The 14231-nt window shown below is 45.8% G+C and overlaps 1 protein-coding gene across 5 annotated transcripts in view; it reads left to right on the forward strand.

The window, feature by feature from the left end:
- The first annotated feature begins 1326 nt into the window (after window positions 1–1326).
- The window catches only part of AGPS (alkylglycerone phosphate synthase), a 136035-nt gene continuing 123130 nt past the window's right edge, over window positions 1327–14231 (forward strand). Inside the window, exons 1-3 of one of the 5 annotated variants that reach the window (XM_078847975.1) lie at window positions 1492–1580; window positions 11979–12144; window positions 13782–13883. Coding sequence is in view for 1 of the 5 variants with exons in the window: in XM_073305967.2 (XP_073162068.1) it covers window positions 1387–1580 (194 nt within the window). In the remaining 4 variants the exon portion in view is untranslated. Of the gene's footprint in view, window positions 1581–11978; window positions 12145–13781; window positions 13897–14231 lie in introns of those variants that run through there. The other 4 variants (XM_073305978.2, XM_073305967.2, XM_073305979.2 and 1 more) reach the window with 4 other exon arrangements.

A 14231-nucleotide genomic window follows, 5' to 3' on the forward strand; every position in this document is an offset into this window, starting at 1 on the left:
ACTGCCCCCGCCCCAACCGCTGCCCTTGTAGCTCCCGTCCCATTGGCCGGGAACTGCTTCCAATGGGAGCTGCAGGGGCGGCACCTGCGGACGGGGCAGACGCCTGGCCATGCCTCCATGTAAGAGCCGGAGGGGGGCATGTTGCTGCTTCCGGGAGCTGCTTGAGGTAGCACCACCAGGAGCCTGCACCCCTGAGCCCCTCCCGCACCCCAACCCCTTGTCCCAGCCCTGATCCCCCTCCCACCCTCTGATCCCAGCCCAGAGCCCCCTCCTGCATCCCAACCCCCTCATCCCCAGCCCCACCCCAGAGCCCTCACCCCCCAATACCCCAACCTCCTGCCCCAGCCTGGAGCCCCCTCCTGCACCCTGAACTCTTCATTTCTGGCCCCACCCCAGAGCCCCCACCCCCAGCCAGAGCCCTCACCCCCTCTTGACCCCCAACCCCAATTTCATGAGCATTCATGGCCCGCCATACAATTTCCATACCTAGATCATACCTAGACTTTTTTGGGTCAAAAAGTTTGCCAACCCCTGCTCTAATCCCTGTTCAGAATGGTAGGATGGCAGTGTTCAAACTCTTGAGTCAGGCTCCCTAAATTCTTCCAATTGGTTTGTAAAATGTGAGGTTTGAAAACCATAATCCATTTCAGGGCCTTTGATTTACCATTTGGTTTTTGAGCCTGTAGGCAGGGATACTGCAACCATTTGTATAGTAGGGGGTGCTGAGAGCCATTGAACCAAACCATACATCCTGTATATGATGGTAACCCCTTCAAGCTGGCCCCCGCCCCCCCGTTCCAGCCTCTGTGCCTGTAGGGTAGAGTCAGCTCACGTTTTCAGGCCCGTCTTCCTAACCACAGGGCAGACCTGTACCAGGGCTTTTCCAAGGTGACAGCTCAAGTGCAGGAGTGCAGACGCTGGGGCTGCTGGACAAACACCACCCATCCCACAGTTTGTGAACAGGGTGACAGCGGGCTGGGCCGAGGGGGGTGCAGCCTCTGTTGACGGGGCGGAGGGTTCAGAACCGGGAGGCTCCACTCCCGCCGCTGAGTGCCTTGGCGCAGGGATGGAGGGAATGGATGAGCGGGTTTCCTTTGCCATGGAGCGATGGGGGGAGGGGGCGGAGGCTCAGCTCTCCTGCTGGGCCCGGGCTCCACACGGCAAGGGGCGGGCTGGGCAGCGAGAGAACGCCGCCCTGGCTGGGGAGCCCTGGCTGGGGAGGGGGCGAGGCGCTGCCCGCCGCACAGGTGCGAGGGGCGGGGCCCTGCCTCCGCGGGCGGGAGGGCTGGGAAAGAGGTGCATGCCGGGAGTACCGACAAGCGCTCGCAGCGCTTTCCTCCCCTCTCGCGTGTGACCTCTTACCCGGCGGCGCAACGCGGAAGTGCGATGGCGGCGGCAGCCGAGGCAGGCGGCCCGGGGTCCCAGCCCGCTGCCCAGCGGAGGCTGCGCATCCTCTCTGGCCACCTGCAGGGCTCGCCGGCGAGCCGGGCGCCCGAGGCTGAGCGGCTCCTCTCCCCGAGCCAGTGCGGGGCGGGGGGCGCAGCTGAGCGGCCGGTCGCATCCACCATCCCTAAGAAACGGTGAGTGGGGCGGGGCCCCGGGGAAGGCGCCTCTTGGCAGGCCGGCGAGGGCGGGAGGTGTTGGCGGAGAACAGTGGCCCTGGGGAGCGGCGCCCGTGTCGGGGGTGTACTGGGTATCTCGGTTTGTCGCCCGTGTGGAGATAAAGGCTGCCTGGGAGGGGCAGTGGGTAGACGCGGGGTATTTGGAGGATTCATGTGTCCAGGTGAATTGATGAAGGAGTTAATTAGGGTGGTCCCCTCGGGGAGGGGGCGTAGGGTTAACCTGAGGCGGGGAAAATGCTGGGTTAGAGGCGAGAGGAGCCCTGTCGTTCTGGAGGAAGCTTGGAATGAATGAAGGAACCGTAAGGATTTTCTCTGCTTGCTGGGGCCATGGGCTGTAGGAAATCAAAGGGCCTAATTTTCTCTCTTTCTCATCTCTATTCCGCTAGTAAGTGGAATACTTATGTAGTTATTCAATGTAGAATCTGAGTGTGTTTATCAGATTGGCCAAGGGAGCAGATCCTTGATGTTGGTAAAACAGTTAAATCTGGTGGAAAGTGCAGTGTGTGTGTGTGTGAAAACTTAGGACTAGTCTATGTTAGAAATGTTACAGCTGCACTGATGCAGCATGTAATAACATAAGAATGGCCCTACTGGGTCAGACCAAAGGTCTATCTGGTCCAGTATCCTGTCTACCGACAGTGGCCAATGCCAGGTGCCCCAGAGGGAATGAACTGAACAGGTAATCATTAAGTGATCCATTCCCTGTCTCCTATTCCTAGCTTCAGCAAATGGAAGCTAGGGACACTATCACTATTATAGTTTTGGCCTTCACAACATCCACTGGCAAAGAGTTCCACAGGTTGTCTGCTGAAGACGCTCTGTGCTGACTGGAGAGAGCTCACCTGTCAGTGTAATAAAACCACCTCTTCTGCTGTCATAGCGCTGTCCACACCAACACTTAGGTCAGTGCAACTTGTGTAGTTCAGGGAGGTGGCTTAGTCACATCCTGTGTGATGTAAGTTATACGGACATAAGTGGTAGTACAAGCCTCAGTTTTGTTTCTTCCTATGAGTTTTTCACTGTCCAGTTCTGAGTTATTTGCAGTTTATACCTGATGTAGATACTATAGAAGAAACTTGTTTTCATATACTGGCACTAAACTATGGGCTTCTGGAGTTAATAGCTTTGCCATGAGGCTGAAGTTGGTTCTTTATATGTGGTTTTGAGTTCTTTATTTCAAGAACAACTTAAAAAATAGTGTAAGGTTACCGTTTTCCAAAAACATCACCATAATGTGACTAAATTGTTATAAAAGTCATACCAGTAGTATTGGGTGGAGGCATTTCAGTTTCCAAATGGTCAGTGAATGATATTTGAAAAGGTGCAATTCAGTACTTGGTGTAACAGTCAAAATGCATCAGGTTTTCTTTCAACTTTCTACCATGCACAGAAATTGCTGGAAATACAGAAGTTGAGAATCAAACTTTTGTGTTTTTTTGTGATCAAACCTAACTGGATATGTAATAAGTAAGAGGAGGCGTGGGTCACCATTAAAGGTATGGTTTCAGAGTAACAGCCGTGTTAGTCTGTATTTGCAAAAAGAAAAGGAGTACTTGTGGCACCTTAGAGACTAACCAATTTATTTGAGCATGAGCTTTCGTGAGCTACAGCTCACTTCATCGGATGCATACCGTGGAAACTGCAGCAGACTTTATATACACACAGAGAATATGAAACAATACCTCCTCCCACCCCACTGTCCTGCTGGTAATAGCTTATCTAAAGTGATCATCAGGTTGGGCCATTTCCAGCACAAATCCAGGTTTTCTCACCCCCCACCCCCACCCCCCCCCCACAAATTCACTCTCCTGCTGGTGATAGCCCATCCAAAGTGACAACTCTTTACACAATCACCAGCAGGAGAGTGAATTTGTGTGTGGGGGGGTGGAGGGTGAGAAAACCTGGATTTGTGCTGGAAATGGCCCAACCTGATGATCACTTTAGGTAAGCTATTACCAGCAGGACAGTGGGGTGGGAGGAGGTATTGGTTCATATTCTCTGTGTGTATATAAAGTCTGCTGCAGTTTCCACGGTATGCATCCGATGAAGTGAGCTGTAGCTCACGAAAGCTCATGCTCAAATAAATTGGTTAGTCTCTAAGGTGCCACAAATACTCCTTTTCATTAAAGGTATGACTTTTTTCATAGAAAATTCCAGTAAATGTCATGGAAGAGATGTGGGAAAATAAGGATGTGCCATGGAAAGGGGGGGGAGGGGGCTGTGTGCATGTGGAGGAGGAAGTTGTGTAGCATGGGCTCTTGTCTTTTGGGGGTGGGGGTGGCTCTGATTGTTCTGACTTGGTTCCTGTGGCTGTAACACCAGTCAGGTGTGGTGTGTCTGCTCTTCTGTAGGTGGAGGGAAAGGAGTAGACTTGATTGGTGTTATGACCTAGTCCACTGGGTCACAGTGCCAGTCAAACTTGGCCCTCTGCCCCTGTATCTACACAGAGCTGGATGCGCAAAACCTGAGTGGTGCTGCAACACCCGCAGGGGAAAGGAGCTGCCAATGTGGTGGTCACAGACGTTATTCAAATTCATGATTACTGTGAACACATTGACCTCTGCACCAAATGGTAGCCTTAGTCACCACATTTGTACAGTTGACATAATCCATTGCACTTGTTTACTTTGACTCTGAAACCGTAAGTTAAAAGAAAAGGAGTACTTGTGGCACTTTAGCGACTAACAAATTTATTTGAGCATAAGCTTTCGTGAGTTACAGCTCATTTCATCAGATGCATTCAAGAAAGCTTGTGCTCAAATAAATTTGTTAGTCTCTAAGGTGCCACAAGTACTCCTTTTCTTTTTGCGAATACAGACTAACACGGCTGCTACTCTGAAACCTGTAAGTTAAGTTGCTGTTTGATATTTTAATTGAGCAATTGTTGCTGATCATTGGTGTTGCCTACATTTAAGCATTCCTAAGGACTTGTATATAAGACCCTCGTAGACTCTAAGGCCAGAAGGGACCATTGTGATCACCCTGTCTGACTTCCTGCAGGTTTCCGGCCATAAGCTTCACCCACCCCTTCCTGTAATAGACCTGTAACTTCTGGCTGAGTTATTGAAGTCCTCAAACCATGATCTAAAGTCTTCAAGTTACAGAGAATTCACCATTTACTCTAGTTTAAATGAGCAAGTGACCCATGTCCCATGCTGCAGAGGAAGGCAAACCCCCCAGGGTCTCTGCCAATCTGACCTGGGGGAAAATTCCTTCCTGACTCCAAATATGGTGATCAGTTGAACCCTGAGTGTGTCTTGGAAATCCACCAGCCAGGCCTCTGCAAAAGAATTCTCTGTAGTAACTCAAAGCCCGCCCCATCTCTGACTATTGGCGATTTTTGCTATTAGCAGATTGTCTACAATGGTAAAAGGCCCATCTCATCATACTGTCTCCTCCATAAACATTCCAAGACTGAGCTTGATACAAGTTAGGTTTTTTGCTCCCACTGCTCCCGTAGGAAGGTTATTCCAGAAATTCACTTCTCTGATGGTTAGAAACCATCTAATTTCAAGCCTACACTTGTTGATGGCTAGTTGATATCTATTTGTGCTTGTGTCAAATTAACATTGGTAGGCCAGAAATCTTGCTGCAAATTTTATCTGGGCCTGCTAATGGGTTCTGAAATACTTTGTCGTCCTAATGTGATATGAATACTGTGATCCTGGCAGACCAGATGCCAGTCCATGCCAAGGCCCGTGGCCCTCACTGAACTTTGACAATGCTTAACTAGAAACCAGTCTGGCTCACCTCTGTTAGTATTGTTAACAAAGATATTCGTTATAAGTAAGGCTGCGAGTCTGTCAAGGAAGTCATGGATTCCGTGACCACCATGACTTCTACAGCGGCTGATGCTGGCTCAGAGGCTGCCCTTTCTGAGCAGCAGAAGTTTGGGCATGTGGGAGGGGGCTTAAGGGCAGGAGGTTGGGAAGTGGGGGTGCTTACCTTGGGATGGGGGTCTCCCACTGGCATGGCCCCCCTGCAGCTTCTAGGCGGCGGAGAGGCTGGGGTCTCTGCGCTGCTTGTTCTAGCAGGTCTCACCCCTGCAGCTCCCGTTGGCTGCGGTTCCCGGCCAATAGAAGCTGTGGCTTGTAGTGGGAGCAGTGGAGCCTCTGCCCTGGCCCCTGCATCTGTTGCCTAGGAGCTGCAGGGACATGGAGCTGGTAGAAAGCCCCTGCCAGCCCCACCAATCCTCCCTCCCCCAGCACCAGCAGGGGTCCTGTGTGCTTCGTGGGGCCACAGGCAGTTGCCCTGCTTGCTACCCACTAATGCTGACCCTGACTTTTATATGAAGAAAAACAGTTGTTGTGGCACAGGTTTTTATAGCCTATTGTGGGGGAGAGTCGGCTTGGAGAGAAAAAGACTGAGAATTCCAGTGTAAGGGACCGTCTCTCTCAAAGGCAGGCTTGCCTGGGTGGCAAGAGAGACTAGAGTGCCAAATAGTACAGTTCTTGACTCCAGTTTAAGGCTGTTTATAGTGCTTTATGAGTTCACACTTGTTACTTGGTGAAATTTTAATTATAAAACACAAGTTTGGGGTTCATGTCCTGTTTCCTAACAGTCTGCCCTGAGGTTGGCTGACACTCCAGGCAGCTTGACAAATACACCATCTTTCTTTCCAGATACAGAACAGAAATATTTAACACTCTTGCTTTCATGCATCATAAATGCTATTACCATATTAATTTACCAATGTGTTTATATTCTTGCTAGGGTTTCTTTTGTTCTTAATAGACATTAAATCTACATCTGATTGTCCTTAGCCCTGCTAGTCATGGATTTTTCCATATCTTTAGATTCCCTTACGAATTTTCTACACTTCATAACTTCTAATTTGTTGACTATCTATTTCCCATATGTTGCTTTTTTATTTTTAATTGCTGCCTTTACTTTTAGCCAAAGTTGTCTTAATTCTTGATTGTGGACTCGTGGCTTGTAGGCCACCTAATAAATTCTTCTTTTTATTAACTCTCCCAATTTTTTTCCTGTATGTTTTCTCCCCCAATCAGTTTAGCTCATAATTTTCTTTAACTTTGGGAAAATGCTTCTTTTGAAGCACCAAGTGTACATATTACTGTTGGAACTGTCTTCTCTTTCCCCATATTCAGTGTAATCACTTCATGGTCACTGTTCCCTGAACAACCATAGTTGTCCAGTCCAATGCTTTCTTCATCTTTATCCATCATAAAGAGGTACAAAGTAGTTACCTCATGGTGGGTGCAATAATACTTGTTAGAAAACTATAATCTACAACTTTCTGTGTGTGTGTATGTGCGTGCGCCTTTCTCTCTGATCCTTGTGTATGCAGTGAAAGAAATGAAGTGCACATTTACGTTGGGAGATCCAGTGTACCTAACTTCATAGCCTATACAATGTAGTAATGTTAATAGCAGGGTGGAATGTATTTAAAATGTAAAAATTAAAAATCTGATTTAGATGTATGTTAACCTATATAATTGCTTAAATAAACATGTATAGATACACTGTATCCTCTTGGTTGGAAGAAAGAAGCACCAAATATATTGTAAAAGCTATATTTAATTGAAAATCAACACATTTTAATGGTAACCAACCAATGAGAATGAACCTTTCTTTAGGAAAGTAACTAAAGTACAAATGCAAAATAAGATGTAAGTTGATTTTAAATCAAGGTTTTCTGCTTGCTCATTTAAATTATTAAAATCTGTTTTAAATTGCCTTGATTTAAATCAGTCCACTCTGGTCTCCTCTCCCCTCTGTGTGTTTCTAGGTATGTCTACACTGGACTTTAAAACCCACAGCCCCCAGGCTCAGACTCGCTACCACGTGTTTTTAAAATGCAGTACAGATATATCCTCTGTCTCCCCCAAGAGTCATCTTAAAACCTTCCAGTTTCTCTGCCTGGTGACTCCTAGATCAATTTTTTCAAGTGATCCCAGACCCCTACTACATGACTTCATTGCTAGGCAACCTCTCCCCTGATAAGCCAGTTCTCCTGAGTAGGAGACAGCCTTTTGTTTAGAGCTGACTCAGGGCTTGTCTACACTACTGACTAGATTGATGGGCAGCGATCAATCCAGCGGGGTCGATTATCGTGTCTAGTATAGACACGATAAATCGACTGCTGATCGCTCCAGCATTGACTCCGATATTTCACCTCAACGAGAAGCGCAAGGGGAATCTATGGGAGAATGTATCCCATCAACACCCTGCAGTTAAGACGCTGCAGTAAGTAGATCTAAGTGTGTTGACTTCAGCTATGTTGTTCATGTAGCTGAAGTTGTGTAACTTAGATCAATATCCACCCCCTCCACGCCCCATAGTGTAGACCAGCCCTCAGTGGGAGAGCACTTAAGTCAATGACCCTCCTATTGTTGGCCCTTTGCCACCAGATTTTAAAATTTCAGTCCAACATGGAGCAACTGGACAACAGAGAAGATAAAAAAAAGTCCACATCCAAAATGGAGTTTGCAGTCTGAAAGTGTAGAACTTATGAATTCTGTAGACTGTTTTTTTTTTTTTCTTCCCTCCCTGCCCCCAGGATATAGTCAGTTGCCTTTAGTTAAGAGAAATGCTGGAATTCTCAGGCAGAACAGGGCAGGGATTGAATTGGGCCAGCTTGTGATAGGCCAGTATTCAGCAAGCCAGAACTTCCCATCTTGTGTTTCAGAATCTAACATTTCATTAAAAACTATTCATTATCCCTTGTAGTTGCCAACTTAAACTGGATTCACATTTTGAAGGTTAACTGGTGCAGTGACAGATCTGCAGACTCAGTATGAGTGGAGACACTGGACGACCAGTGTCGACCATAACAGTCCTCCAGCAGCTATTGCACAGTACCCTATTCCTGGTGACCGTGCCTGCTCTGGTCACAATTTTAAACTCCATGGCCCAGGGGTCACAGAGACCAGAAGCCACCCTCGCCTTTAAAACCCTCCCACATGTTTTTGAAATGCCTTTTCCTAATTGCCCACTTAGCAAGAACACCCACCAGTTCACCCTTGTTGTGTACAACTGCCCAGGCTCTACATACAGAGGTACTACATACTTCCTGCCTACTTCAGGCAGAGCTGCATTTGATCTCCTGAGCCTATGGGGAGAAGAGGCTGCAAGCACAGCTATGAACAAGTCATAGAAGCATGGACATCTAAGAGCAGATTGCAAGGGGGATGCAGGCAAAGTGGTATGATAGGCATCAGCAATAGTGCCGCATGAAAGCGAAGGAACTTCACCAGGGATACCACAAGGCCGGGGGTGCAACAATAGATCTGGTACTGAATCTGATTCCTGCTGCTTCTGCAAGGAACTGAATGCCATACTTGGCAGAGACTGCACCAAGACCCTGCAGACCACTTTCCATACCTCGGAGGAGCCTGAGACCAAGACCCCTGCCATGAACAGCGAGGAGGGGGGAAGGGAAGAGGCATCAAGGGACTCAGCAAGCCAAGGCCTGTTTGAGACTTCTCTACAGTCTAGCCCATCCTGCTAGGCAAACGCAGATGAGCCTGAAGAAAGGGAAGGGACCTTGGGTAAGTGTGTGCATGCATTTTTTGCTTACAGTTTTTAAATTTAAAGATGGAACCCAGCCCATCCCAAGTTAACAAGATACAAGTATCTTCATTTTTTTTAGTCATATGGGGAGAGGTAGAGGTACTCCAAACAGAGGCAGAGTTGGCATCTGCTTTTGGTTCGCTGTTGAGTTAGAAGTGTTGGGGGATGGAGGGGATGCTGAGTGCTTCATGTGCATAGGTATGGCCCTATTCTCCTCCTGAGATCTTGATGAAACTTTCTTTGAGATATTCTACAATCCTCTCCCAAAGGCTTTTAGGGATGGCTGCCTTATTACTTCCTCCAAGTGGGTCACTTTCCCATGCCACTTTCCAATGAGTTTGGTTGGCACCATGCAATAAACAGGCTATCAACATGTGGGGGAAAGCTTCAGGATGCCAGTAGCAGCAAATAGGGATTGAAATTTTAAAGCCTTGTGCAACAGAAAATTGTTTCCCTGCTTGCTCATGGTGGGCTGTACTCACCATGACAGCACAACACCACTCTCCAGCCTGAAGTGCTATGAAGCTGAAATGTCAATAAGCCTTTAAGTGTCTATGGGAGTAAGGGGAGGGAATTTTGAAATTTTTCCCTTTCCCCTGTGACACTAAGTCCAATGATACATCTGTCTGTTTTTAACAGCAGCTTCTGGCATTCCAACCTTGAGGACGTTGTCTCCATGCCCTCAGAATGCCTGACCCTGATGAGGAAGACGAAGACTAGGGTGGACTACTTCTGTGAGATCCTACAAGTGAGTGCTGCATTGGACCATGAACAAAGGGCTTGAAGGGCCTATATGACAGTATGGAGAAAGACAGAGGACAGGAAAAAGGCCCAAGAATCTCAGGACAAGAGAAGGAAATACACCAGGATATAATGGGTCTTCTCAAGCAGCAAACCCAAATGCTGCAGACTCCGGTTGACCTACAGGTCCAAAAATCCCAGACTCTTTAACCTTCGCAGTTCTTGGAGAATTACATGGTTGCTTCTTCCTACACCCCCAACATACCATGTGTAGCATCACAGGATGCTTCATTACCTCTACCAATCTGTGCCAGGGGATAACAAGAAAAACCACAGCTTTTCACACACTGAGCTGTGAGAACCATGGCTGGCGTATGTGTAGCCACAATGAACTACATTTGTGTTCTCAAATGGGCATAAATATTTTTTCCTTTCTAATTTTAAAGCTTTACCCCTGTTAAGTTATGTTAAAAAATTTGTATGAAATTGGTTTTTCTGCACTGTTTCCTTCCTTCCAGTCAATAAAGTTCTATTTCTGGAGGAACAAATCATCCTCTTTATTAGTTCACAACAACTACTGGAGAATGCATAGCGCTAGTCAAAGCAAACAATACTTGTTAATGCAAGTGCAACATAATTTGTAAGTTCAGGAAAACACCCAGTCCTATATTAAAACATTCAACACGCAGTGCTCAGTTCAACTGTGGTTGATTGTTAAAATGGTTTTTCAAAGCCTCCCTCAACCCCACAGATCAATGTTGGGCTCTTGTAATACCTCTTGTGTCTGGCTGGTCAAAATCAGCAGACAGCCGCTCCCCCTCTGCCTCACAGATATTATGTAGGACACATCAAGCAGCTATAACCACTGGGATATTTTTCTCACCGATTCAGTCTAGTGAGTAAACATCCCAGTCTGCCAAAAACACATTCAACAGTCGTCATGCACTTTCAGAGCCAATAAATGAAACTTTCCCTAGTGCTGTTGAGGTGGTCAGTGTACTGCTTAATAAGCGGGGGTAGGCTGAGTCCCCCAGGATCACTATTTACGTTTCAGTATTGCCTATTATTTGGAAGTTGGAGGGTGGTAAGTAGGGTGTGGGAGGGGAGAAGAATTGCAGAAGTGTGAAGTACGGTGACTGTTACTGGGAGTTTGCTGAAATTGAGGTCTCCAAGTCATTGTAGGGATGTGGCAAAGTCCTGCAAGATTGGTGGTGGACCAGAACTGGGTTATTGGTGTTTTGTATGGGGTGAAGGAAGGCATTTGTTGCCAGGGGAAGTTAGGTGTAAACTAGAAGAGAACGTTTTTATTAAAGACTTGAATACTTAGATTGTTAGCATTTTTTTTTCTCAATACTATAGAGCTATGAACTATAATAAATACATTCGTTGCGAGGAGAAAGTAAGGTTCAGGTATATCTCCAAAACGTGAGAACATGTTCCTGTATGGGTGCCTATACACAAGTATTTGCCAATAGGAGCCATGCAACTTGGTAACAGTTTATTCAGTTTTAAGTTTATAAAAAGTTGATAAAATGTTTGTTACGGTTGATTATTATGCTTAACTCCCTATTTGTGAAATTTTAGATTAAAAACACTTTATTTTCCACACTAACCTATTAAAATGATATTAAACAAGTGGTAATGTGGGCAGGACTAAATCATTTAACACTGCCATTTTCTCAGAGCAAGCCTTCATAGGAGGATGTTTAAAACGGTTTAATCTGGCCACACTAGCACTTAACTGTTTTCAGTACTAGTTTATGCACAGCCATTGCGGTAACCTGTGCTGAATTTACTGATGTAGATGGGCACCACACTAGTGCAGTGAGAAATGTGAGCTGCCCATTCATTTCATTATTACTCCAAAAAACCCATTAGGACAACTTTAAATGTTAGTGTAGAATTTCACTGCTGATCATATCAGAAGTATTCAGCTGAATTGTTGATCTAGAATAACTAGATGTTCTTAAATGGAAAGACTGTTCTAAAAGGAGAAGACTATGGGTTTTAAATGTGCAGATATGTTTCTATTGCATATTAAACATTTTTTCTAACACAGATTCTGTTTTTCCCTTCTCACAGGGAACTTTCAGAAAATGAATGAGTCTGATGGAAAAAACACAATATAATATGCCTCTGCCTGTTGATTATTTCTTGAGATGGAGACAGAGATGCCCATTTTTGCCTCTCAGAATATCTTGATATCATTTGGCTTACACGGCCAGTAGATGAGATGCTCCAAATCTTGGTGATGCATGCTTTGGGAATATGTTGCGAACAGTACAATTGAAAAACTGGAAGGTGCTACTTTGAAGCAGCTGAATCATAAATTCATCACAGAGTGCTAAAGTCTCTGCCAGGAAAGAGAAGTTGTAGTGGAGGAAATAGTCATCCTATTTTCCATACATTTCCCCCATAAAATAAGATTCCACATTGGCTCCAGGGTGGTGATAAGGTCCTGGCTTCCAGGGAGAATGAATTTTCTGCTTGCCTGCTGCACATTCTCCTCCTCCTCATCCACAAAATCCTCCTCCGTGTTGCCTGAGACTCCCCCCTTGCAGGTGTCCATGGACAGCAGTGGGGTTCTGGTAGGGTCCCCCCCAAAATTGCATGCAGCTGATTATAGAAGTGGCATGTCTGAGGCTCTGACCTGGAGCGACCGTTTGCCTCCTTTGTCTGTAGTAGGCTTGCCTGAGCTACTTAACTTTCACGTGGCACTGCTGCGTGTCCCTGGTGTAGCCTCTCTCCACCAAGCCCTGTGCGATTTTTGGCATATATATTAGCATTTCTTCTTTTTGATAGTTCTGCCTGCACAGATTCTTCTCCCCATACAGCAGTCAGATCCAGAGTCTCCCGTTCGCTCCATGCTGGAGCTTGTTTGCAATTCTGGGACTGCATGGTCATCTGTGCTGCTGAGCTCACCACGCTGACCAAACAGGAAATGAAATTCAAAAGTTCCCGGGGCTTTTCCTCTGTACCTGGCTAGAGTATCAGAGTTGAAAGCGCTGTCCAGAGCGGTCACGTTGGAGCACTCTGGATTAGCACCTGGAGGCCAATACCGTCGAATTGCACAACGCTGTGCCTGCACTACCCCAAATTCGACCCCAGAAGGTCGATTTTGGGGCTACTCCCCTCGTTGGGGAGGAGTACAGCAGTCAATTTTTAAGAGCCCTTTAGGTCGACGGAATGGGGTTGGTTATGTAGGCGCATTGCTTATAAAATCGACCTAACGCTGCTAAATTCGACCTAATCTCAGTGTAGACGAGGGCTTAGAGTGCAAACCTTGTGTTGCAGGTCAGCGTCCCAAGTGATAGTTCCTGTCCCTCTACTGCTGGGTGAGTGCAGGCCACACTTGCTCTGCAACCCGACTACCGTGGGGGAAGAATCTTCCCCACCCCTCTGGGGCCAGATAAAATGCAATACCCCCAAATTATTGAAAAATAAAATGAAAACTTGTGGGTTTAAAAAAAAAATCTCATGGGTCTCTCTTTAATTGTATTTTAAAGATGTGTTTAATCAGTGTTCATTCTGGGGTTTGCTAGTTTTTGGGTATAAATGCTAATGTTTTGAGGACTAGTTAGGTGTTAGAAAATCAGTCTTAAATTCTTTAAATATGGGAAATTAAGTAAATTTTGCTGATGTGCAAAGAATCCCTTTGAAAGTATACTTGTTAATGTGTGTTTAATAACCAATACATTACACATTTATGCTTTGGAGAGAACTGTTTTTGCTTTAGTCTTGTGTGCAGTGTCTCTTCAGGATACAAGATGCTTTGAAAACCTTATTGATGTTGTAATACACTTGCTTAGATTAAGCCGTGGATAAATTTATAATGAAGAAAGTTAGCTGACTTAACACTGACATTCTTCTCCTCTTGATATGCAGCTTGGTGATAGTGGAATAAGCAGTGAAGGAATTCCAGTCATGTTTCAGCTTCTTCACTGAGCATTTTTGGAAGTTACTTACCCCATTTTACAGGTGGAAAAAGTTAGTACTTCAGGTGTTGAGGTTTAATCAATTTGTACAGTGTGGAAAATGTAAAGTGCTGTATAACCATTTATATCGGAAGTCTGTAACACCAATTACTATAAGAAAGTTGTTGTGCATGCTGGTGGGGTGGAGTAGTATTGTTTCTTTGGGAAAATAAGAACTTAATTTTTCTTGCTTAGGAATATTTTGTATCTGGTTTCATGAGCTGTACCTTTAAATCTTTAACCTAAGAGAATTGAAAATCATAATTCAGAAAGCTATAGTTCTTGCGATGAAAGCTGGTAAATCTGTTCTCCATGAAACTGTGGAAGTCAATTTCTTAAGGTTTTATACTGTTGCCCATTA

This window comes from Lepidochelys kempii, chromosome 11 (assembly GCF_965140285.1).
Source record: "Lepidochelys kempii isolate rLepKem1 chromosome 11, rLepKem1.hap1, whole genome shotgun sequence".
Classification (NCBI taxonomy): domain Eukaryota; kingdom Metazoa; phylum Chordata; order Testudines; family Cheloniidae; genus Lepidochelys; species Lepidochelys kempii.